The 27,114-nt window shown below is 46.6% G+C and overlaps 1 protein-coding gene across 1 annotated transcript in view; it reads left to right on the top strand.

The window, feature by feature from the left end:
- LOC144122097 (myeloid leukemia factor 2-like) overlaps positions 1-17,074 on the top strand; it is a gene marked incomplete in the record, with an annotated part of 42,345 nt that extends 25,271 nt beyond the window's left edge. The window contains 4 exon segments of the mRNA XM_077655620.1: positions 318-477; positions 5,329-5,467; positions 15,783-15,946; positions 16,910-17,074. Of these exon segments, the coding sequence (XP_077511746.1) occupies positions 318-477; positions 5,329-5,467; positions 15,783-15,903 (420 nt within the window).
- Between the last annotated feature and the right edge of the window lie 10,040 nt (positions 17,075-27,114).

The following is a 27,114-nucleotide window of genomic DNA, read 5'->3' as shown; positions in this document are numbered from 1 at the left end:
AACATCCATGTGTGTAGGACATTATTGCCTGCAGCTGGTTTGAAGCATGCCCATGTGCTGGTACACAGAAACTCTGTCTTTACTCAACTGCTAGGATCTTATAGCACATTCTGCGTAAAATTTCACTCCTACTTTAGGTTTGAGGATATGGTAGAAACAGAAGTGCATCTGGTGAGTGTGTGAAATAGCGTGTACCTGCTGATGAGGGAGAACAGCAGCGATTTTTCAAATCAGGATGCATGTGATGCCTCACTGGGACGTGGCATGTTTTGAGAGATTATAGGTGGCGGTGCCTCCGTTGTCTTGTGCTGCTGCAGGTGAAGGAGACCCGGCGGTCGCTGCAGGACAGCCGGTCGGGGCTCCAGGAGCTGACCATCGGCCACCACCTGGACGACCGGGCACACATTGTGGGCCGCAAGCGCAACCGCCGCACGGGCGAGGAGGATGAGACTGTTGAATATGTCAACCTCGATGAAGGTGATTTCCGTTGTTTTTCTGGAGGCACCCCCTTAATTCGTAACAATATTTTTTTGCACACGATGGGAGGTTTTGTGTGATAGCACTGGCAGAAGGGCATATACGCACCTGTTGCTGCACATGGGCACACACATGGATGCGGAGCCTTTGTACAGTGCCTCACTGATGGGGGGGTTTGGACATAATGCGCCAATTCAATTTTTTTCTGCCATGCTGCGCCAAAAATGTTAACTGGCCGAAATTGCACCAGAGGCCAGGTGAAACCGACACCATTTTGCTGCTCAGTATGTTGCACCTCTCTGGCTTTCATAGGAGTGTGAGAACATCCGAAAGTGTAGATAGCTCAATCCGCGGTTTTTCGAAGTATTTGACCCTTCTGAATATGCGGGAATCACTCGCTGCCAGACATTGCGGATTCCAGCACGAGTTGTGATGTTGGGCGTTGCATGAAAGCAATGCGTTGGTTGGAGGCAGTCGAGAGCCAATGCGGCCGCCACGCGCTATAGCGGATCGGAAAATGATGTGGAGCACCACGTGGCACACGATAGTGCCGGCGAAGAAAACAGTGGAGTGCCAGTGCAGTTGTCATTTCTGATCACGCGCCGCATGTGGAAATATGTCTTGTGAAGATGATAAAGCGGGCAGATCTCCCGCACGCTTGCACATCCACCAGTCAGTTCATGGCGAACACTTTCATCCTACACGATTTTTGCATATCAGAACCCAGGAACTGTGCATGTTAAACCGCAGGGGACAAGAAAAAAAAAGAATGAATACAATGAAAGGATCGGAGCCAGCCTAGGGCGATCGGATCTTGACAGCGAGACTCGCATACTGGTGCATAGTTGCCTGTTTGGGAAGGTTGCACTTACCCCACTTTCGTCCTCGTAGCATTCCTGTTATTCCAGCATGCCGGAGCTTCGTGCTCGTGACATACTGTTTGCTGTTTGCTGTGCAGCAAAGCCTCCTCACGTGCGATGCCACACACAAAGAAGCTCTGGCACTACCACTGAAAGAAGCTGTGGGGACCTTTGCCTTTATGGAGCAGTATAGCATTTGACGCAACTACAAAAATTATGTCGCGGAGTTCATCTTGAAAAGCATTGCCCAGGTTTTCACCAAATAAATTTTACTTTCACGCTAACGGTTTTTAACAAGGTGATGGTTCGGGCTAATGGGTATGCGTTATGATCCGTAGAGCCGCAACAAAACAGGGGACAAACACAAGCGCTAATTTCAATTAGCACTTGTGTTTGTCCCCTGTTTTGTGGCTGCGCTATAGATCATAACGGTTTTTAGCAGTGTTGGGGGTCAATTAAACATTCGGGTGTTTTCTAGTGCAATAGCACTTAAGCCTGCACTCAGCGATTTCGCTGATCTTTGTCTGAAGCCTGCTTCGCGTGAGGCAACCTAGGTGGTCGCCTTAGATGGCAGGTAGGCCACCTAGGTCATGTGACCTTTTGCCGTCGTCACAACCTGCCCACCGGATTGTGAGCAGACTCGTCACCATGACAGGTGGCAGTTAAATTAATTATTGGCTGCAAGAGGTTGCTCAGGAAGTGCAATCAGGATTGCACAAGCCGCACACGTGGCAGCACAAGGAGGAGCAGCCTTATTTACGGCCTTTCTGTTATTTCGAGCCAGAAGGTGACAGTGTTCGCTCTGGTCTGGTTGTGTTGCCTTTGGCATTACCTGAGGCAGCCCGCGGTGTTGGGATTCAGGTAGCGTGACTGGGCCGGAGAAGAGACAAGGACGATCAGAGAAAGAAAACTTGGAAAACTTTGTACAAAGACTATTTACATAATGTACAAGTAAGGGCAACTGAGAGTGCTTCACAGTAAAGAGAGCTTCTTAGCAGTCGGGAGTCTCTCCCAGCAAAGGGTATCTCTCAAGAGGGGGGGCTCTCTTCTGGTACCAAATCAGCAGCTCCTTAAGTACTCTTCGCATTCCCCAGATCCCTAGCTGGGGAATACAGTTCGAAGAATGATATCCAATCAAACGGTGGCACTGATGGTAGCACCCACGGCAGGGCGGTCCTGATGTTCTCTCGCAGCTCGGTTGATGGAAAGGGAACAGGACCCGGTCACGTTGTTGTCCACGCGGCCTCTAGGTGGGCGCACACGTGGGTCCGGACTGCGCCCCTGTGGAACAGGAAGGCGCCTGCTTCACACAGGAATGCGGGCTGTCTCCCAGCAGGGGTTGGAAGATCTTGTACTTCGTCGTCTGATGACCGGAACGTGGAACGTCTGTCGAAAGCGCAGCTCTCGGGCAATTGTTCAACCCCAGCGTGACTGAAGAGGACAACACTCCGTTCGTCGACCCAATGGCATGTTCGAACACGTGGGGATGCTATTATCGTCGCTGCTTCTGACATTCCTGCAGCCACGTTTCTTCCTGAGGGCTCATTCACCTTCGCGGTGGTTTTCAGGGAATCCTCCCCATGTCCAAGTTCGCCGAACTCAACAGTAGGAAGGGAGCGCGAGCACAACAGCGGCGATGACAGCGGCCACTGGCCACTCATTAGCCAGCCGACCGAGCCCTGCTACGCACCATTTAGGACACTGATTGGCATTGCTGCAAGTTTTTTTCGTTTCCATTCACGTGGTTCTTCTAGTGTGCAGAAGGTGGGTGCTCGTCACATGTCATTTGGTCTATGTGCGGTGACGCTTTCGGAATCACGATGCAGCAGCCATTTGTGAGGGCGCCCCACTGCTACCGCATCACCCAGTGAACGACGCCACAGAAGCCCTTTTCATTTTGGAGCTGATCTGCTTTGGCGCCCCCAACAGTAGTAAAGCATTGATGGAAATGCGAAAGACAGTCACCGTCACAATGTTCTTATCTGAAAACGCAGGCGACCATCGCGAAGTCAATAAATTTATTGCGACGCAAGCAGTTCTTGTCGGTTTTTTTCGGGTTAATTTGATACTTGGATAATTCTTACATTTTCTGGTCGCTTAACACGTTTTTACTGTAACATCTTGCATGTGACTGCATCATTTCTCATGACAGCAGTTGCTGGTTTGCATACTGTGTGCCCCTGTGATATGTGAAACAGAACAGCATCTGACACTGCCATAACTGCAGAATTACGTTCTTCCAGGCTGGTTGGTGGGATTTCATTTGTGGGGCCAGCTTAAACATTGGGGCGTGTAGAGAGCCACAGAACACTATGCAGTGTGTTCTGTGTAGTCTTCTCTGTATCTTCCTACGTCTTAATGTTCAAGCTGACCCCACAAATGAAATGCCGCAAACTGGTGGGCCTTATAGTTTGTCATAACAAATACATTATTGTACAAGAGGGGTTAGATAAGTTTGTGCATTAAAGCAGTAGAGCTTGATATCTCGTGCAAAATTTCTCCAAATCCTCCTTATATTCTGAGACTCTTACCATGAAAAGTCGCCCACTTTCTGATGACACCGCTCCTTACTGTCCAGTCTCTAAAGGCCACCATTAACACAGCTGCACCTTAACAGCTGCATGTGGTGCTGATTTGCAGTCTAACTTGTTGAACAGAGCTCTTGTCTTCTGTCTTGTGCTCTGTCTCTGGGGTGCCAAGTGGGTAAGCATAAAGTACCTCAACATTACCTGGAGGGAAAGCTAGCACTCGCACAGACTGTGCGAGTTTCATAAAGGGCACGTCATTCATTCTTTGTGGGAATGCTGGGAAGACGAGCTGGATTGGCAGCTGTGCCGCAATGGTCTACTCTGCGTGCAGATGAAATTATTTTGTTGCGCGGTTTTCACTCCAGTAAATTTAGCCTAGGTTTTAGAATGGTGTGACAGAGTTGTATTGTTATGGCAAAATCCACATTTCATGCCCAACGATAGCCAAGCAAATGAGACACCTCGTCTTCCCGGAATTCGTGAAGTGCAGTGTCGCCTGCTTTGCCTCTAGGTAATATTTGAAACTCTGTGGGAGGCAGGGACATTAAAGGTGTGTGTTTGGCATGTTTTCTCAAGAACTGAGAGGCAGTACGTTTACCTAGCATGCTGCAAAACATCTTAGTTCATCACGAGTTTGATTCCTCAGTGCTGTGTGTGCCTGTATTCTATAGCCAGTTGGAATCGCTGCTTGCTTTGTGCTGTTAGTTTTGCAAAGGGGATTATGCATAGGATGCTGGTGAGATACGTGGTGCATTTGGCATGCTACAGTTACTGGAGTGCAGTTGTAGTTATTCAGCAGCAATAGTCGTCCCCCCCCCCCCCCCCCCCCCCCCCCCGCCCCTTGTCTCCTATTTTATTAGTATTTTTTTTTCTTTGTGAGGATTAGATATGCTGAACAATCACTTGTGCATAGTGGTAGCGTTTCATGCTACGCTAACGATGCTTTGTGCCATACATTGGAGCACTTTTTTGCTACTGGGGTACTCTTACCGGTGAGGCTTTGTAAAAACTAGTTGTGCTTTGATCAATTTGTTGCCTGACGTATTGGAAAGACAGTCATTCAAAAGCCAGCAGTGGGATGCGATGGTATAGCAAACAAGTCCTGCGTGCTAGGTGTCAGACTTTGGTCACTCCTAGAATTGTAATTTGAACTGTGTGCAAGGAATAATGTTGGATTTTTGGATTTTGGAAAGTTTTTTAATCTTGGGTTCTGTGTGCCTTATCGTTTCATATGTGTGCTTGATAACTCAGCTCCTGATGAGGTTTCACCAGGGTTCACTAATCCTTGCAGTTGAAAAACTCCTTTGGAACTGAAAAAGGTGAGAGGCAATCTGGTGGCAGGGCAGGCAGCTTAGGTTTGTAAAAGTCTGCTCCTCAAATTGAATGTACTGATGTGGGCAGTGTGATTAAAGAGGTCGCGTTGCACGAGCACTGATGGGCAGCTGGCACGGTTTGCCTTGCAGAGGAGGCTGAGGGCTTCAGCCGCGAATGGCACCAGCGGGCACAGTGCATGACGCGGCCGCGCTCCATGTATGCTGCCCTGCCCAGTCGAGGAGTAGGAGGGGACCCCCTGCCGGCACTCACGGCACCACCCACCACCAGGTGAGCTTGTCATGGCACGAATGCAGACATGCCTTCAATGCATAAAAAACACACTTAGACACAGAGGAAGAACAACAAACACTAGTGCGCTGCGATCACTAGAACTCAGTCAGTGCGGCTGCCGTCGTGCCTGTTCTTTTTGTTCCTTTTCGCATACTATAGTCTGTGATCACGGTGACCTGGTGCCCAATGTCACAGTTCCTTGTCCACGTAGTGATTGATGCTGGTTAGTAGCAGGGTGACAGCAAAGGAAAATAATGATTTACAAGTCAGTATTATCATAGAGACGGCACTGCTGTTCCAGCTGTGTTTTAGTACAGAGAGGCAAATAAAGTGCAGGACAGGTAACATCCATAACCTGTCCGATCATTGAGGGAAACACTGTAATGCATGCATGTTGCCTTTGTTAAAATACATGCAGTGGTACAGCGTAAATGCCGTACTTGACACAAGACCACCGTTGCAGCTTCAGCTGAAAGCGTTCAAGGAATATCCACAGTGGCAAACACAGCTAAGGCTGAGCGTTTGCAGTAATGCAATGTATTATTTGAGGGCCATACATCAGCACATTTATCGCATCGTAAATGCAACAACTGGAAGAAAGAAAAGGGAACACAGCGGCGCGCATGGAGAAAACTGCCACAACTGCATGCAGTGCGGTTGGTCACGGAGGCCGCGCACAGATTTGCAAGAGAGTGAGGAGCGGAGTTGCGAGGAGGGCCAAGAGGGTGATCTTGGAAGGTGCATCAGTGGGAAAGGGTAGCTCGCTTGAGAGCGGCACGAAAAGGGCCGACAGTCGCGCGCCGGGCACACAAAGGCATCACGGCTCTGGTTTTACGCCGTCCGTTCGCTGTAACTGATCAGCAGGGCTTAATGACATTCGCTATATGTGTGATTTTGTGCGATTGAAATAATGTACATTTTGACGGTCGTGCAGATCTCTTTCGTTATAAGCAAAAGTTCATTTAAGTGGGGCCATTATATGCGGGCTTGACTGTAAAGTCAAATCTGGATATAACAAATCATGCAGGGCTGCCAAAAGCTGTTTGTTATTTCTGAATATCGTTGTAATAAAAACTTTCGGTCATAAGCCAGTGGTCAAAGCTAGGAATGAAGACGTACCTTGGCAGTAGACATGTGTACAAACAACCAAACTCTCATATGAATTCGGTTGGGAATCTCGAGATCCTTGCTCAAACAAGGATGGCTGCTGAGGTTACCCAACTCTTTTTAAAGCTTTCACTAGTACCCATTTCTAAAGTTTCTTTCCTTTGCCACCACGAGGTAGTACTAATTTATTAGGCCCTTTATACCACTGATGATATTTCACATTTCTGTAAAGTTCTGCAGAAAACATTTCTTATACCTTGAGCTTGGCACATGAGGGCCTTAGTTGCCTATGTGCCATGAAACACAACACACACAAATGACAATGTTGCACTGGCTTCAAAGCTGCTTTATTCAAGACATCAGTTTTCCTCTGGCACGTGCAGCACACACGGATTAGGAACGCCTCTGAACCTTCCACTTTGCACACCTCATCGGGTATGTCATTGCACCGAGTGATGAAAGTGCGGACTTCATGTGCACCTAAAACTTCAGAGTTCGATATGATCTCATCTTCTTCAGCGTATGGCGACCCACAGTCATCTTCCTCCAGGTCGTCATCGTCACTGGAGATGTTGCGAATGCTGTTAACGACCTCCTTGGTTGTCAAGTCCTCCCAACGTTAATACTGCGCTATCGCTCTCTGTGTAGTCGTCGAAGGAAGAGATGGCAGGCAGCAATTCCGCAACCTCGGCCCATGGATCTCCTGGGTTTCTGTCAGTCACCTCCAGGTCATCTTCAAGCTGCACAGGTGCTTTGACAAGCCCTGCAGTTCACCAACAGTTGGTGGATGCCTTCAAGTTCCACCAAGCTCCCGTCAGCATTTCCTCTTCCTGACGAATACTGATTGCACTCAGCTGCTTCAGGTGAAGGTTGATAATCAACCGCTGCACGAGATGCTTATGCCTTTCCACTCTCTATAATGCCTTGATCTAGCGGTTGCAGCAAAGACGTGCTGTTTGGCGGCAGAAACTCCAGGCGAATGTGCGTCATGCGGACATTCACAATGCGAGCGGAGCAGTTGTCGACAACCAAAAGAAATTTTTGGTCATCCCTCTTTGGTGGCGTGGCTTTTTGGGCTTGTTGGTACATAGTTCCAATACACTGTAGCGCAGCAAAAGACGAGGACACAAGAGACGGGAGACGAACACCACGAGCGCTAACTTCCAACAAATTTATTCTCCTGAAGCATCACATTTATACACCAGAAAACAGTAATCACACGTGCGAACAGTATCGATTTCTTAGAAAAACGAGCTCTTTATCTGAGAGGAGAATGGAAGGTGTGCTTACACACGAGCATCCTGACCTATTTATCTTTTCGGCTTCAATGATTTCGCGCGTTAACCTTTCTCTACTTTTTCCTATTACAAGACTTTTATCAAAGAAAGGCTTACAGGGTTTTGACTTGCATGCGAGAATGTGGTCAACCAGCGATCCGCCTTGCCCGTTTCTGACATTGCGAGCGTGTTCCATTAGGCGCTCGTTCAGACATCGCCCCGTCTGGCCGATATAGTGTTTCCCGCATGACAAGGGAATTTGATATACAACACCTTCATCGCACGTGACGTAGGGCTTCTGGTGCCTAGTTGTGCATCCGCGCGCTTTGTTGGTGTTGGTTTTTCCCAGCTTGCACAACGTTGCAAGTTTTTTCGGCGCCGAGAACACGACGGTCGCATTCGCTCGTTGACCAATTCTTTTTAAATTGTGGGAAATCTTGTGTAGATAAGGTAATACAACAAGGTTTTTCCGTTCACGAGGAACTGGGTTTGGATTACCTTGATTTTCTGGTTTCATTCTCTTAGCAAGTTTTTCTGCAACAGAAACTTGAACATGGGAGGGGTATCCGGCATTAGTAAGCCTCTTGGACTGCTCTTGAAAACTATCGGTCATCATGTGCGGACAAGATTTATGGAGAGCATTTCGAAAACATAAATTGACAATACCTCTTTTTATCAGTTTTGAATGAGGGGAGTGATATGGCAGCATCGGCATTCGTGGCTGGTAGGCCCAGCATATGTGATGAGCGTAAAAGGTGAAGTTAATATCTAAAAATCTAATGGAGTTATCGATGGGCAATTCGCATGTTAAAACAAGCGGTTTAAAATGTTCTGTCATGGTAGTTAAAATGCTATGAGCCTTTGACTCAAGTGAGCCTTGGTCACACTTAACAAGAATAAAAAAGTCATCAACAAATCTAAAGACCTTGATTACGTCCAAGCTGCCAAGGTGGCTGGAAACAGCCTTGTCAAGTTTTGTTAAAAACAGATTACTCAGAATTGGAGCTATGCCAGTTTTATCAGTTTTATCAAAACTGATAAAAACAGGTATTGTCAATTTGTTTTCGAAATGCTCTCCAGAAATCTTGTCCGCACATGATGACCGATAGTTTTCAAGAGCAGTCCAAGAGGCTTACTAATGCCGGATACCCCTCCCATGTTCAAGTTTCTGTTGCAGAAAAACTTGTTAAGAGAATGAAACCAGAAAATCAATGTAATCCAAACCCAGTTCCTCGTGAACGGAAAAACCTTGTTGTATTACCTTATCTACACAAGATTTCCCACAATTTAAAAAGAATTGGTCAACGAACGAATGCGACCGTCGTGTTCTCGGCGCCGAAAAAACTTGCAACGTTGTGCAAACTGAGAAAAACCAACACCAACAAAGCGCGCGGATGCGCAACTAGGCACCAGAAGCCCTACGTCACGTGCGATGAAGGTGTTGTATATCAAATTCCCTTGTCATGCGGGAAACACTATATCGGCCAGACGGGGAGATGTCTGAACGAGCGCCTAATGGAACACGCTCGCAATGTCAGAAACGGGCAAGGCGGATCGCTGGTTGACCACATTCTCGCATGCAAGTCAAAACCCTGTAAGCCTTTCTTTGATAAAAGTCTTGTAATAGGAAAAAGTAGAGAAAGGTTAACGCGCGAAATCATTGAAGCCGAAAAGATAAATAGGTCAGGATGCTCGTGTGTAAGCACACCTTCCATTCTCCTCTCAGATAAAGAGCTCGTTTTTCTAAGAAATCGATACTGTTCACACGTGTGATTACTGTTTTCTGGTGTATAAATGTGATGCTTCAGGAGAATAAAATTTGTTGGAAGTTAGCGCTCGTGGTGTTCGTCTCCCGTCTCTTGTGTCCTCGTCTTTTGCTGCGCTACAGTGTATTGGCTCTTTGGTGGGTCGTCAAGTTTGATGAACCACTCGGAAAACATTTCCCTGGTCATCCGGGCACACCTGTTTGCATGGTAGTCGTACGGTGCCGACATGATGTTCTTCATGCTGCGAGGCTTTGCATGCTTGCCGATGACTAGCGGTTTAGTTGTCACTTCACTTTATTACCTTCAAGGCCCCTACGCTTGGGGGTATTACATAAGGGGTGGGCTACATATAGTAGAACAAATTATGTACACAAGTAAAATGCATCCATTACACATATGTTTGCTGCTAAAATGGGAGCTACACGATTAAAAAAAATGTGGATGGGCAAGTGGCTGCGATGATGTCGTGTGGAAGGCCGTTGCAGTTCAAGGCTGATCGGGGAAAGAATCGTGTGGCAAATGTAGTTTTGCACATACCTGGCTGCGCAATGTGAAGGGGATGACCAATGTGGAGCGAAACGCAAGCTGGAGGGCAGATGTAGGGTGTCTGATGAAGTGAGCTGTATAAAAACTTCTGAGATAAACGCATACTTGCGATTCAGTGGTGACAAGGTAGGATTGTTTGGCCAGATTCTGCTTTTAGTGATGATATGCTGACGTTGTATGAATAGCATGAATGAACGAATCTAGTGCCTCGATTCTAGAGGGATTCTAAAGAATTCGGTAGATATACTTAGGGTTCCAGATGGCAGAGGCATATTCCAGCTTAGATCGGAGAAGGGATTTATATGCTAGCAATTTTAGGTTTTATGATGCATGGTGTATATGACATTTAAAGAATCCAAGACTTCCGTTAACATATATGACTTTAGTGACATGTGCACTCCAGGTTAGATCATTGCTCAAGGTTACACCCAGGTATCTCTGCAAGACTATGTTAATATGTAAGATTACACATGGGAACATTATATGATTATGTTTGTGTTTAAATGATGCGAGTTTATTCTTATTGGGGTTAAGTTCCATGAGCCATTGGTTGCGCCAGTCCTGTACATAATTTAAGTCATTTTGCGAAGCTAGTTGGACGGAGGGGTGCGATAGATGCGAAGACCGTCATGCGAAGATGAGACTTCTTCCCTACTTTTCACTGCTGTTCTTTGAAATGCATCATCCAATCTGGCAGTAGCTGCTAAAAACAGGCGGTCTCACCCATGTGGAAAACATCGTCTTCAGAGTGCAGTTCAGCCACCTCTCGGAAACTATCATTTCGTCAGGAATCCACACCTTCGCTGTCATTAGCCTTTTCCTTACCTGAGTCTATCTGCCAAGTTTTTCTATTCCTTTGATGGAAACAAAAAAGCCAACCTGCATAGAACTCAGTTATTTCAAGTGCATCAGCAAATTGGCACGCTTTTTCTTGGACCATTGGGCCAGACACGGGAATGTTTTTCAGTCTGGCATCTTTAAACCTCATAAGAACAATTTGGTCCACATTTTGAAAGCTTCCCATTCGCAACCGTTTCCTCATAGGAGCAAGTTGCGACTCCCAGTCGAAGTTTCACAATCTTGTCTCGGTCTTTCAATATAGTCGGGCCGGTCAATGGGGCAGTGCCACACTGTCTGCAGAGATTGATTTGCCCTTTCCCTGTGTTGATTTTTTGCAGTATGTCCACTTTTTCCTGCAGCGAAAACTTCTTTCACTCCTTCTTGGTGCCGTCGCTAGCTGCATTCGTCATTGGATCTTGTATGAACTTCGCAGCAAGATCACCCACAACAAAAAAATGCCTGCCTGCACATGTGAATGGCCAGTGATGCCCAACTCAAAAAGAGAAAAGAGGAAAAGACTGCTAGCCTACTGCACATTAAGCCACAGCTTTGTGGTTGCGCTAGCAGCTGGCACTAGACATGGTGATGGTGATAGCTACTGCCCTCCGGGCATACAGACAGAAATGGTGGTTTCTGTTTCATCCGAGAGCTGCACCACTGTTACTTTTAGTCGAATTCATAATACTGATGTGCCTTGATAGTAAAGGAGAAAATAAATTGCGTTTGCTATTCTGAAATATGCGCTGTATTGAAATTCGTATTTCTGAAATATATTTAATTGAAAATGTTAGCGGTCTGATCGGGACTTAATAATAAATATAAATAAATAATATAAATAACAATATTAATAAATTTGAAAAATTCATTACAGTTAAACCTCATTAACGAAGTTGAAGGGGCCCGATGATTACTTCCTTCTAGCCATAACTTCTTTATAGCCCGTGTTGACCGAGCTTCCAAGGGGAATCGTCATTCTTTCGTTATAACCGTTACTTCGTTATAAACCGTTTCATTACAACGATGTTTGACTCAAGTGTGGTGTTTGTAGTAACTAGATTTGACTGTATACAGAATACTTACTCTTGGAAACGGAGGCATAATTCCTGCCACAAAGCACAGTAAGTCGATGTGGTCAGCAATGGAAGGAGGCTTTTCAACGCAGTACCCCAAGTGTTGAGATTAGCAAATAAAGGAGGTTGAAACCTCGGTTAAAATCTTCGTAACTGCTAGGAGCTTTGTGCATATTTTGAAGAGAGAATATGTTTCCATTACCAGCCGTTAAGTATTCCGTGTTGTAACTGATGGAAATCTACCCCTGGACTTGGGCAGCATAGCCTGCCCCTAAAAAAGGCGTTCAGTGTGTACCTGAGGCCCGTGTGGTGTGGTAGAGCAGCTGTGCATCATCAGCAGCGGTCCGTTTCCCCTAAGGGACCAGAGGCAGACAACCAGAACTCGTGGTGGTGCCGGGTGAGACTGGGGAGGGGAGCTTGCTGGGACATTGTGTTAGTGGTTACCGAGGCACAGTTTGCATCATGGCAGATACATCTTCTGTGCGCATCCCGAGGTTACGTGATATATGTGAGCGCAATGGGTTTACCCACAAGAATGCACATGTTTGATCTCTTGCAATGCTGAGGGAATACCAGGAGGTTTCTGTGGATGTACTGGCTCGCGTGATCTGCCTGCATGCTGCTGAGATGGTACTTGATTGATTCCTTACGCTGGTTGAGCCTTTCAGGCTTGTTTGTTAGGTTGGGGCTGGAGCTTGTCTGTTATGGCGAGAGGGAGGGTATCTCCTGCCTCAACCTATGCCTGTGGCATTGGGAAGGCACTGCATTAGGGGCGTGTAAATATCTGAAACTTCAAATAGTTTGCAAACAGTACTACAGTAAAACCTCGTTAATTCGAAATCGCTTAATTCGAACTGCCGGTTAATTCGAACTGACGGCCGGGTCTTGGCAAAGCCCTGTGTATTTCAATGGGTCAAAACTCCCGATAATTCGAATATGCCGGTATCCACGTCGGTTAATTCAAACTAGGCGCCGATGGCTGGCATTGCTCCTCGCATATAGAAGTCACCTCGTAGCAAATACAATGCGCTGAAAATTAAAAAAAAATGCAGAATGATGAGAAAAAAAATAAGCCAGCACGCATACCAGCACGCACGAGGTGAGACGTGAATTTCGTTGCCCGAACCAACCCTCCGGTGCATGCCGTAGCAGGTTTTCGCTGCCGGAGCGTCGAAGCATTGGCTTGTCTATTTTTGGCTGACGCGCGGTCACGCGGGTAGCCAACCTATCGCGGGCGCCGCCTATGCTCCGGCCACGGTGGCTCCGGCGCAAGCCGTTGCAGCAGGTCAACTATAGGACTACCTTGCCGATTACTCGCTCAGCGATGTGTTCAATGCAGATGAAACCGCGCTTTATTTTAAGTTGCTGCCGAACAAGACTGTCAGTTACAAAGGCGACACGTGTTCAGGCGGGAAGAGAAGCAAGGGAAGAGTGACGGTGTTGGTGTGCGCAAACGCGACTGGCACGGAACGGTGCCGCTTGCTTTTGGCAAAGCAGCGAAGTTAAGCGATGCCAAGATTATTGAAGCGGCCTGCGGTGACCAGATGCCGCACAACTAGCTGACAGCGACGACGAGTCCGACGGAGGCGACGATCCATTGCCACCCCCGAGTGCATGTGAAACAGCGTCAGCACTCGATCTGGCTGCGCGCTACTTCTCCGCCGATGATAATTCGGACGCTGCGTTGGAGCTGTTGGGCAAGTTGCAGACGATGCTTGTCGAGTCACGGCAAAGGAAACGAAAACAAATGCGCATCACCGATTATTTTTCTCTTTGATATGCTTTGCCAATCTGCTGTTAATAAACATGTTTTTGAAGCATAGTGTCATATTTAATCATTAAGCTTGCTGCTTACGCGAATGCATTTTGATGTTAGCTCCAACCGCATAAACAAATTAACTTTATTTCCTTCGACATTCGGGCTCTATGATTTTAATTCGCGCAATCGCCCGCCGCAAATGTGTAGTAGCGCGTAGTAAGAGATAACGATCTCAGATATGCCTGTTTTAGCTTCGGCCCGTGCTGCCGGAAGTGATGGCCGCTTTTTTTAGCGCCCGCTCGTTAATTCAAACTCCGCTTAATTCGAACAATTTTCCGGTCCCCCTCGAGTTCGAATTAACGAGGTTTTACTGTATTCGATTCGTACCGCACTTTCACATTTTAAGTGTCTGAACATCCTAAACATTCAGATATTGCGACTTTCTTGTTTGTCTAAACTCACGGCGAAGCATCGTGACATTTCCAAATGGCAGTATCTTGCACTTGTCGCTTGAGGTAATGTACTCTTTTGTCATATAATTGACTGCCAGCACATGGCAAAAGCCGGCATGCGGTGGTAGTGCTAGGTCTAGCATGAAATCAGTGCACGGACGCCTGTCGAGAGCCGACATGGCGCTTCCTGCGACAAACGCAGTGCAGCACACCGCAGCCCTGTGCCACGCAACCTCACTGATAGTGATAGTCTTTTTTTAGATCACTACGATTAAAGGCGCGGCACCCACGTAAGTGGCCCAGCTTGCAGAGGATTAGCAGACGGGGTGGAGTTGCGGCCCGTGTGAGCTGCTGCATTTGTCTGGTGGCGATTGTTTTGATTGTCCTGAATTTGCGTCAGTTAGGACCCAGAAACTTGCGTATCTTAAGCCACAGAGCACAACAAAAAAGCGTACAACAGAAACATCGTGCTCGAGTCTGCCCAGCGAGCTGGGGCATCTAACGGCTTGGTTTCGTTTGCGCATCTTCAGTTTGCGGCAGCATTTGTGCCCATCATGGGATTTGCTGTCTGGCGAAATGATATGTGAGGGCTACATGTCGTCACAAACGTTGCCCTTGGGACGGCATTCCACACCAATGCCTTGTATTCGGGCGTCACGAGGTTGCGTGGAAGGGAAATCCCACTCACGTTGTTTCTCAGGTGCTAGGGCTCTGCTCACGAAACGGACACAGGAGGAGCAATTTGTTGCATTTTGTCAGCAATGCCTTGTGCCTTGCCTCCTCCAATAATCAACCGCAGATGCCACTCCTCCAGTAATGAGGCACCTGGCTGCCTTACAATGCTTGATGACAGTATTCAGTAGGCTCCTTTGTCTTGTAAAACTGTGATACTACTCTTTCACTGCATGCAATTGTTGTCCAAAATATTGTAAGCAAAGTGTCATACAAGGTAAAGTGTAAAAGAACTTCTTGTTGGGCTAGTTGGTAATTGTGTGTGTGTGGTTTTGGCACCTTTAAAGTACGAAGATAAAGTTTATTACAACTGCTACTGCATGATTTCCCTACCCTTATTTATGCCTGGTAGGCGTACAGGTATACTAAATTATGCTGATGATGGGTGAAAAACAAAATAATGAAAAAGAGCACAATTTGCTGGCAGTGTCTGTTTCTTTTCATAGCTGTGTTTTAATTATGGAACAAAGTTTGTCCTTAACTACCTGTACTGATATTCGAAATTATTTAAAATTATTTGGTTTGTTTGACAACCAATTTTTATTATTCGTATTTGCATTGCAACCAAAAATTTGGTATTCACACACTTCTGCACTGCAGCCATCTTTCACTTTGTTTCATCAAAGGGATTGGTGCAGAGTGCACTTAAATACGTTGGCAGTGGCTGTGGACAGGTTCACTGCAGGGGCAGCATAGTTGAGCGGTTGCCCAAGCACAGCCTTTCTGCTTTCATGACGGGCAGTTCCCACCACCTTCCTTGCAGGGGCGAGACGTCATTTGCCCCCTCCTGCCAGCAGCAGCAGCAACAGCCACAGCGCGTTGAGCACCGGTCCAAGCGGAGGGCCAAGTCCAAGCAGCGAACACGCCACGAGACCAGCATGTAGGGAGGCCATGGCCCCCCAGGCTCAGCAGCCACGCACGTGGGAGGCATGACTTTGCCCCTGTCTTTGTGGTTCCTGTTGTTACTGGCATGAGCATTCACACAGGTGTCGGTGGCTGTGCCTGACATGGGGCAGAGCTTAGAGGCAGAGCACCCTCTGCACTCCACCCTGTGGCCCTACTGCAATGGAGTCCACACCGAAAACTTTTTGGATTTAAGATTTCAATTTAAGAGCTGCCACATCCTTAGCATAGAGTGCTTGTCTGTGTGCTACTGAGATGTGCTCTACAGTCACAACTTATACAATGCATCGGGTGGTTGTGTGAGCAGCTCCAAATGCATATCATCATCTTGGAAGTCATAGCTAAAAACTGGAGCCACCTCTGTCATGCTCATGTGCAGAATGCTGCTACATGCTTGTCTGGTCACGATTATGCATTTGGCACTGTCTAGACGCACTCTTTTTTAAAAATTTCTTCTGGTGCTGGAGGCATACTGTTCCTAAGCTCTCCAGCCTGCTGCACACAATTCAGCGTGGTCAGGTTGCAAGCATACGTCATGACAAACTAAGGCATTTCCGAGAAGCTCTGAATGAAGTAGGCAGTTGGGGCAATAGTTGCCTCCATGCAAAGCTGCTGTCCTGTGTTTTTTTTTTTTTTCTTTGTGAGGAGAATGCACGGATGTTGACTGATGCTTGGTTTGGAGTTGTTTTACTCCCATGTGGCAAGTTACTACATCCCTTGCCCACCGTTATTATGGCATCCCGCACGTCAGGATCTACTTAAGGTTGCAGTTCATGCAAACACTTAAACATGGGCATTCATGATTTTGAAGGAAGTCTAGTGGTGCTTCTGACCTCCTTTTTTTCTTTTTCTTTCTTTTCTTTTTTTGGGTGGCATTGCTTCACAAATGACGGGCTGAATGCAAGCAAGTCCAAATCTTGCTCGTTTTGGCTCGATGTTCCTCTGAAACAACAGTTAATGACACCAGTGATTTTTTTTTTTTTTCAGTGTTGTATTACACAGCCACTTGTAGAAGTACTACCATCTCCAACTCACCAGTGGGGAGTTGTCATGAATAGCCGGATGGTCGGCAGTTGGCTAACTGCAGTTTGCACTGGTTTGTAAAGAGGCATGGGAGCTAATAAACTTGTGGTGTTTTATTTTAACTCGTCATTTTTGGTGTTTGTCTCAAAGATGGAGGCTGAAAGCTATGCATGCTTTTGGTGCATTGTAAATAAAACCAGAAACCAAAGCATATAGACAAAGGTTTACTTGCTGTGTGTGTGTGTTGTTCTTCGTTCTAAGGTGCAGTAAAACCTCATTACCACGAAACTGGGAAGCAGTAGAAAACTGTGTCGCTGCTACCTTCGTTTTGGCATCACATTGTCGCCACTGTTCTCTGTGATGCCACGAGCTGTGCTGAGTTTGGCATATTCCTGTGCTGTGTGATTAGCACCAAATGAAACATGAGCTACATAACTGCAATGCAAGAACGGAAACACAAAAAAAAATGCTGGGGAATAATTACAGGTGGGGTCCATTAACACTTATGTGCAATGGTTTTCGAAACATTGAAGTGAAAATTAAATGCGCTAGTATCTCTCCCTTAGCTGTTTCAATGTCTTGTTTGCAGTATCATCAACCTGATGATATTGCTGCTTAACATGTTCAAGTCTACTAGGGATCTAGGAGTGGTACTTCTCATAACATTTCAGGCAGCGCACCATTAAAGGGACTATGCAATAAATTGAGATTACGTAAAGCAGACGAGAGATAGGCATTCCATCACTCGTCACCCCAACGCAAGAATTTTTAAGCTAGCATCAATAACACCAAAGATATAGACGATTAAAAATAACTCTCCTCAACTCGTACACGCGGAGCACCAGACAAAAATAAAGAAAACAGGTCTGGGACTGGGCCCCGCCTTTGAATACGTGATCAGATGACGTTCACTCTGTAACTTCCGGTTTTCGCTCCTAGCACCCCAGCAGCAGCTTCAGCGGCGTGGCGGCATCTCTCCCGTCTCTCTTCGCCTTCCTGGATTGCGGTGCGCGTCGGGTTTTTTTGCTTGTCGTCTGTTGTAGTTAGCAGTAATAAACCCGGACCTCGAGGCGCGACTGCTCGCTCTTACAGCCGCGATGAGCATCGAGCCCTATGTGTGCCCTCGAAGAGCCGTGCGAGTGGCTCTGGAACTCCCGACAGAAGGAGGCGGCAGAGGAACCATATGCGCGAAGGCCATGCCCTGGCTCGCGCTTGCTCGAGAGGGTCGCGCGGCGGCACAAGCAGACGATTTTCACGGCTACCGGAAGTGTGCCCGTGACGTTGTGGCTGCCGTGGCTCCAGCAAATGACAGCGTGTGGTGGCCTGGCAATGTCATGGGTAGTGTGACATCTTTCTTTCACGATTTTAGTTCCAAAATCGGTCACCACGAGCACACCAATCGGCCCGCGAACTTTAAAAAACACGTTTTTTTTTAATTTATAATAAATTGCCGGCTCAGTTCCGAAGACTTATACTTGGTGTGAATGCTCATTAGCATCATTTCTAAACATAGAAAACCTTTACAAGCGACTTTGAATTCTTTGCATAGTCCCTTTAAATATGGCTTGTAACAACATGAAAATGATGCACTTTAGGTGCATGCATAAAAGTTTTGTCCAAGCATGCACTACAAGGTCAAACACAAGGCAAGGAGCCCTTCCCTTTGTGACATGGTGCATGTGTGGTGCGTTGGTCCTGGCATTGGTGACGAGTGCACCATCTGTAAGAGTTCCCTAGTTGGGAACCCCCACCAACCTCTCATAAACTGCCCCTGACAACAGCCCTGAAATCTGCCAGTTTTATTCTGGTGCAGCAACGCGTTGCCAACAGGGCTCACTAGTACATGCCAACCATTCACAGCACATAGGAGCTCTTTCATGTGCAGACTACATGGGTGGAACTTGGGAGGTGCCAAATGTACGCTTGAATGAGGTTTTACTGTGCAAGGAACGGAGTGAATCATGAATGATTCAAATCAGCTATTTATGTCTGTATTAGTTCAGTGTTGTACACTGCCCGTGTTCTGGGAACAAGTCACTTGTCATCCTATTAACAAGCCGTTGATATTTAATAGCTGCATGGCGTATATAGTAGTACCGCGAATGTAGATAGTGATGAATCGCGTGCTTTTGGCATCTATAGGACTTTCTGGAAAGGAAAAGAAAAAGAAGGTACAATAGCATGTCTCGGCATGCATGTCTGTGTGGCTGCTGCAGCTTGAATGTGAGTTTCTGGTGAAGTGTGGGCTGCAGTCGGGTTTGCTGGCAGCAGGAGTTTTGCATTTTCTGAAGCTTGGAATAAATCCACCTTGGCGCAAATAAATTCACACAGACAAAACAAAAGAGATGAGGGGACAACGGACAGGCACCCCTTGTCTCTTGTTTTGTCTGTGTGAATTTATTTCCTCCAAGGTGGATTTTTTACTAGCTTCAGAAAATGCTAAACAAACTAGCCCAGCAACATGGCTAACTGAGGCTTTTTGCAAGCGCTAAACACTAAAATACACCCAGCAACAGTAATGGCTGTCAGGTTCATGAGGCTTGGCACTTGGTCGACTCCAAACTTGTCAGTGAAGGTGCATGGAGCATTCTGGGACCCCAGTGAAAAGCTACTGCTACATGGGCTATCATGCTAGAAGGGACATTTGTGCAGTTCTTGTTAGCACGTTCCCAGCTAATTGTTCTTCTTTTGTCATGCGTGTTTCAAACACTGCCCCGTGTGTATACGATGAATAAGTCTGCCTGTGACTACGATACAGAGTGACCACTGCCGTGTGGTAAGTGTGCCGGAAGCCCCTGTAATGCTGTTACATTTGACAAACCTGCTGAGCAAGACTGGAAGCCTTCGCATCATTGGTCAGCTTGCTAGGATGGGGTGGTGTGTATTTAAAGCTTTCCGGTACGCTTTCCAAAGAGCAAAACATCTTGTGATCGAGTGACAGATGCCTCTGCATAGCCAGCTTTGTGTTTGCATTTTTGAGGCATCATCCAAAATTCACTCTATTTCAGAGCAGCAAATGGTATGCGACCTTGTTTATGGAACTAATAGAGGCTGAAGTGCAGTTTGAGAAAAGCCTTGGGATGCAGCCAAAAATTCACACACTTTTCATTGCAATCAGGAGGAACCATGTGAGGTGTGATTTATTCCATTCGCAATTCATGCCTATTGGTGTAGTTTTTGAGTAGCATTTACAATAGCTACTAGCAGTGAGACATGTTTTTTTTTTACCTAAAGCTATGAAGTTCTCAAACCTATGCAGGCCTAGGTTTACAAACAAAGATGCTTTCCTGTGGAATTGCCGTGTTTTCACTACTTCAACCAGTCAATTAAACATGGCAGTGGCTCTGGCAAAAGGGCATATATAAAAGATGGGAATGTTCTGATACCTTCAGACCTTAACATTTCCTCACTGAGGCTGCACACAGGGTGTCAAAAAGTGCATCTGGTGCTTTTACCGTAGTATGTGCTTGGCGAGTTTGATGATGGATAATGTTGAATGGCCTTACTACGGCACTGGGGCAAAAAATGGACAAGGCGAGCATTTATCTCAGTCCCATACTTGCACTGTTTAATGTTGTCTAATGTCTCCCATGGGGTGACTAGTGCAATGACATATTCACCCCAAGCACTGTTCATGAAAACTTTTGGGGTACACAGAAAATTGATAGAGAGAGTAGGCAATTAAATCGGGACTTTAAAATGATACTTAGCAAATAGAAACACAAGTAATGTTTTGAGTAGCAAAGGGACAAAATTAGAGGTACAAAGGAGGTTAAGCATTAGAGTGGCATCCTGAGGTTCCATTCACTTGTTATATCAAGTCGGCAAGGTCGGTGGATGCTACTTTCGTCTCTGCTGTTCCAACATTTTCTGTATGCAGTGTTTCATTGTATATAATCACCTGTAATTTCTGTTGGCCCTGAAGGTGCGAAAATAAATCGGATGTGTTTGGGGAGCAGAATAGTGCATAGATTCTAGAAGTGCGCTGACGCTCTCGCCTGCAGTGCGCCTCTCTTCTACACGACATGCTGACCATCCCAAACTCTTGTGTGCTCATTGCGCTTCCTCTTGAACACCAGAAAGCGTTTTGCCTCGGCCCTATCCTCAAACGACCCTTTCGAAACTGCATGCCATACGTGTTGACGTTCTCTCTGGTTTTCTTGCATGAGGTTTTTCACACAGGTTGCTGGTTTTCTTGTAAGAGAACAAAGCATAGCCAACATTTTGTGAATTTTGGTAACTGGCCTTTCTTGCATGCTGGTGTTAATGTTCAGCCAATATCTGCAAGCAAGAACTGCATGGAAAACGCTCCTTTAAGGACTCGCGGTAAGCCTTATGCTTCCCATGCGGCAAATTTTAGAGCAATTTTCTCAGCACTAGACCAGATTTGCTCATTTGGGCTTATTTCATATTTGCCGTTCCTCCTTTTAATTGAGCTAGAACTGCAAACTTTTAACATCCCAAAGCGACTATGGGCTAAATTGAGCTAGAACTATTGTTTCCTAGCAAACATTTAGTTTTACAATTTTTTTTTTCGAAGCCATAACTTTTTGGCCTTTTTACAGTGTAAATGTTTACCCTTCTAGTCCAGTTCCTTTGAGCCTGTGTAGTTAAACCTTTTGATAAAGATGAGAAATCGGCCTTCTGTCGTCGTTCATTTTAATAATGGGCCAAACGTAACATTGACATGCTTATAGGGTTTAACGTTGAAAGACTGGCTATGAGGGACGCTGTAGTGGAGGGCTCCGGAAATTTCGGCCACCTGAAGTCCGTTTAACGTGCACCGACATTGCACAGTACACGGGCCTCTAGTATTTCGCCTCCATTGAAATGCGACCACCGCAGCCGGGATTGAACCTGCGTCCTCAAGGTCAGCAGCCGAGCACCATAACTGCTGAGCTGAGCCACCGCAGTGGTTTGCGTAACAGTGATGTGTTCATATACTTAAATCAAAGACGGGAGATGTTTTTTTTTTTTGGCTGAAACTTCCACATGAAACTTGTATTCAGTAGCGATGTAGTTTGTGGCAGTGCTGTTGCGTGCTTCTTTGCTGGTCAGTTTCTTTTTGTGGCCTCCTTTGTGGTATGTTCCGTAGTCCTCCCAAAGGAGTGCTTTCAAAACCGGTCCACCCTGCACAACTATTTCATGGTGTAGCACACTGGTAATGTCACGAACACCTTTGGGCATCACTGTCCAAAATTGTAATTCAAATAAAGGCATATGCTTTCTTATGCACTCCGAGACAACAACGTGGTTAAATGACTCTGGATGTAGGATTTTCCCATGGAGACGCATCCTGAGAAGCTCACAGATTACTTTCTGGAAAACTACATGAAGGACCTATGTGGGGGAGTATTCATATTGGAAGGTCTTGTTCGCACAGCAATAATAATAATAATTGGCAAGCGTCAGTTTTTCAAACATGGCATGTCATGAACATCGCTGTTAGTAGCCAACTTTAGAAAATAGGTGGCCCAAACAGCCTTACGGGTGTTTTACTGTGTAAGGAGTACAAGTGCTGTTAGACGACTGAAGTGTGTCTCTGCATGGCTGCCGAGTGAAGCCCTTGGCACCTGTGCCGAGCTGAGCACGAGAACCAGCCCTTACGAGAAGTGAGAGGGAAAAATCTGCATCGGCGGAGAGGCGAGCGCAGCAACAATCCCGAGCAGGCAGCAAGTGCAAAGAGGGGGCAAGCAGCGCCAAATGTGAGGGTGCGTCCGTCTGCAGAACCAACGATGCATCAAGTAAACCAAAGTGTAAATAATTAGCAAGCCGTAATGCCAGCCAAAGTGAAATTAATTGGCACAACTTTCAGGCAATTGGATGTAGCAAAAGGGAAGAAGGATCCAATGGAAAACAATCATCCTGAAAGCACATTTTGCTTATGCAGTTCATCGCATCAGACCACTGAGCGTCTGTGAATTTAAATTAAAAGACTCGTGCTGAAAAAAAATTTTGTTTTCAAAGCATCGACAGAGATAGCAGTGAAGAAATTGCACACCTTACAGAGAATCGCTATGTAAAACATGTCGGCATTCAAAAACATGCAACGTACCTTCCTTGCTTTGCCCGACAGCTGTTCAAGATCAGCTGAGCCCAGGAAAATTCTTAAGTTTTCTTTTGACAATTTCTGGACAGGAATGAGAGTTCATGATAGCTCTAAAGGAATTGGGCTTAGCCTGCTCGCCACATGGCTTCGAAAACCAACCTGTACTGGCTCTACTAAAGGCTGGAAAAACTGGTCTCATTGAATGATCAGGCGGGTTTTGTTTAGGACTGGTAGAAAAACAAATATCAGGTGCCACAATTTCATTGCCAGAGTTGTTTTTCATGCGCCACTCATACCTGTATTAACCAATCATCCAAAGTATCCATGCATTGTTGAGAAGCCCACACATGCACGTCATCTGGCGCACGATTGCTGATAGAAGCCCATGGTCGATCAACTGTTCTCATGCGCTGCGAGAACAAACCATGTTGTTTTTGTGCAAGTGCACATTTTTATTAAAAAGCTGTCCTTGTATCAAAGCATGCACGTATTATAATAAGCTTTTCTTATTGGTGAAGAGAAAGAATTAGTGCCGTTTGTTACAGAAAAATAGTTGAGATAGGCATTAGCATGGCCGGCACACTACTAAAGAGCTGTCTCGTGCAGTGCAAAAGTATTTTGTCTAAAATAAAATGTGCCATGCACAGCGCACAGCTCCTACATGAAAATGTCTGCTTTTCCTCACAACTTGGATGCCTTGCAGAGCAAGATGGTGGATCTTTGCTCAACTCTACTGCCATAGGGAGCATTAACTACAGTCACGCACAGGGCATGTGATTTGTTGGTACAGGGTAGTAAAGCCCCTGAATACATTTCGGGGCCATAAAGAGGCATATGGGCTGTATGCAGAGCATTTTGCACCAGTGTCCCTATGCTGAGGAGTGTCTGTCTGGAGATAAAATTACTGAAAGAGTAATTCATCAGGCCGAAAACTTTTCTACATTAATGGATGAAATGTGATATAATCTCTGAGCATAATTTGTTAAGGAAACTCTCCAAATGGCTGGAACATTGTGCATATCAAACATCAACTAAGAAACGGTACAAGAGAGCTGACATTCAAATATCCTATCAAATGTTTTCTGTAATTTGCCCAGCAATTTTGGCCAGTTTTATATTGGTACAAAAGGAACGCTCCAACTTGGTAATACATGAGAAATCCATTTACGGGCCACCGAGGTGACTCAATGGTTTTGGTGCTCGCCTAATGATCCGAAAGACGGGTTTGATCCCGGCCACGGCAGTCGAATTTCAGTGGAGGAGAAATTTTAAAGGCCCGTGTACTGTGTGATGTCAGTGCACATAGGACCCCACGTGGTCGAAATTTCCGGAGCCCTTCACTACGGCGTCCCTCATAGCCCGAGCCGCTTTGGGATGTTAAACCCCCATAGACTATAAACCATGAACGATATTTCGGCACTAGTCTTTTAGTACATTCTTGCATAGTGCGAAGTGCCACTGCATTGTGTATCATGTAATTGTGGCTGCATTAAGACACAAGAGGCTGAGGTTTGAAATGCAGCCTCATGTATGATCTCAAGAAACGGCTTTAAGCACGTACCACTACTAATTTATGCATCTTGCGACATGTGGCCACCAGAAGAGTCTGCAACAAGGATGAATTTGAGGATTTTTGTTTGCTCTCCATGGCTGTAGCAATGTTCACAAAGTCTTTGTTCCCAGGCTAAATGCACCGCAGATTGCCTAAAACATTAGAGGAATGATACACTGACTTGCAGGCCGCAGAAATGTTAGACACCGAAATAAAATGTTGCTAATCGTTAGTGATCAGACTAAGCATACAATGGCAATGCCGTGTTGTAAATGAAACATGCAAAACATGTATTGGAAGTGCTGTCTTCATAAGCATTGACCATTGTTTGTACGGCAGCGATGTTAACAGAATTTTCCACTTAAAGGAACACTGAGGAGAACCCTATCAAATTTTTTTTTGTTAGCAATATCTGATAGTTCGGCACTTCATGGCTTTGTTGCCGCTTGTCCGGGAGCGAAAGATGAATTTATTTCAAAGAAATTTGGATCCGAAGTTGACAATTTTTTTTCCCGCCGCTCCGATTCAAACTCGAGAACTCTTATGACGCCACAGAACGGAGTGGCGTGAATCGTGACGTAAACGGAGACTCCGTGATTTCTGGCGGCTAGCGGTGCGGTCTAGCAGCTGCCGAAATGAAAGCTACCGCCGCCGCACGTTGAAGGCATATATCGGGGGTCGCTACCGTTGCTTCGTTTACGTTTGCACCGGCGTCTTGCGAGCGTTACGATGGATCCCGTTCCCGAACCCGACGACGTAGTTCTCGAAAAAACTCTGGCCTGCATTTCAGCCACCTCAGCCCCACAGAGCGTGCGATGCTTTTGAGGGAGCACGGTTAGGTTAGGCGCCGGCGGGTGGTTTCCCCCTTCCTCAGAGAGCAGCCGTTGCACCCATCGGAGGCTGGCCGGGGCTTTGGGGCCAACGGATTGCGATTCCTTGAACGGTGCGGTTGCACGGCGCAGCAGGCAGCGTCGAGGTCTCCCACGGTTGCAAGGGCCAAGTTATTCATTTATTTTTTGTCACAAGAAACAAATGGGTGCTCAAAGGCGGTCGCGTTTAAAGTCGGCGGCTTGAAACTAAAGCCGGCGCACGACGCTTCAACGGCTTCCGCTAGATCCAACGGGTCCACTAGATCTGGCTCTCTCGCCCACTTGCGTAAACCTTCAGATATATATGTACTGTGAATGCATTAAATTAGCCGAGCTCGAAAGGAACAGCTCCGCCGAACTGCCGCAGCTATTGAATACAACGCGCACCTCGTCGCGGAGCCAAATCAGTCCGGCTGGGCCAGCGGCGGCTCGCGCACTCGGCGCGAAATAAGAGACATGCTCCAAGTCTCCCCGCCAGTGCGGTCAGAGTGCGCCGAAGCCGCCGAACGCGTCGGCGGTCAAGCGCAGTTGGAGTATAGAGGGTCTCGCTTTGACCGACGTGCAGCGCGCACGCGCGTCTCGCCGCAGCATAAACGCGCCTTAACAGAGCCTGCGCTTAACCGCTAACCAACGTATTCGGCGGCGGATGCGCATCCATGTGAGCCACTGAAACCCCCGCCCACTCACTCAATAAAGGAAAAGAAGTCCTGTGCCGAGGTTCGGAATCGAGCTAGGGCTTTCGGCGTTTGAGGCGGAGACGCTACCACTCCGCCACGACAGCCGTCAATTAAGGCGCATCTAGTGGATGCACTCTTCTGATGCAGAAATCTCCGCGCTTTCACTAGGTATATCCTGGCCTAACAGAGCTAGGCCATCAGCATTTTTTCTGAACTGCCTTGTACCTTGTTTCCCGTCCCTAATACACGATTTCCGTTAAGTAGTTTGAAGTTGACTGGAACAGCCGGGAATGTTTCGCCGGGCAAGCGTGCGAATACACAGGTGCTGCCTTGTACGATCACCGACCATCGTGCCATCATGGCTTTTCATCGACCGTGGCGATCATATGACAAGCCTTAACAGGCTCCTTCAAAGGTTAACTAGCACTTGAAGCGGCACTTGGAGTTCCTCTGCTGCTCGGCGCTTGTAAATCGAGGCGCGTCAAAAACAAAACCACGGGGCACGCAAAGCTCATAGACGCGAAGCGCCATAAAAAATCGAAACTCTCCTGGCCGCCTGTGGCGCCGCCAAGCATCGGTTTTCTTTGCTTCCAACATTCAGGTTGACTTTTGCCTGCTTTCCTTGTGTGATAAAAGTGCACTATTGGTTTTCAAACAAAACTTACTTCAATATTGGTCTGCGCAACCTACCTTTGTCAGCCTGTAGGATGGAAAATTCCATGTAGGATGGAAAATTCCTCCAAGGTGGCGTCTCGTGTCCTATGGCGTCACCACGCTTGTACTTGCGAGATTGGCCTGTGGTGGCGATACCTGTATTTTGGTTCTTGCTATTTTATACCTTACAAGAGCTTTGTTTTCAGTAAGAGCGGCGTTTTTGTGATCAGGAGCTGGTATTCTATCGATACAAGCCAACTTCAATTTCTCCTCAGTGTCCCGTTAAGTATGCCAGTTGTGCCTGCCACAGATTGGGGCGCACATATCATTAGATAACTTCACTGACCTATTTGCCTGTAACAAACATG

This window comes from Amblyomma americanum, chromosome 2, assembly GCF_052857255.1.
Source record: "Amblyomma americanum isolate KBUSLIRL-KWMA chromosome 2, ASM5285725v1, whole genome shotgun sequence".
Lineage (NCBI taxonomy): Eukaryota > Metazoa > Arthropoda > Arachnida > Ixodida > Ixodidae > Amblyomma > Amblyomma americanum.
This window is presented reverse-complemented; position numbering and strand designations above follow the sequence as displayed.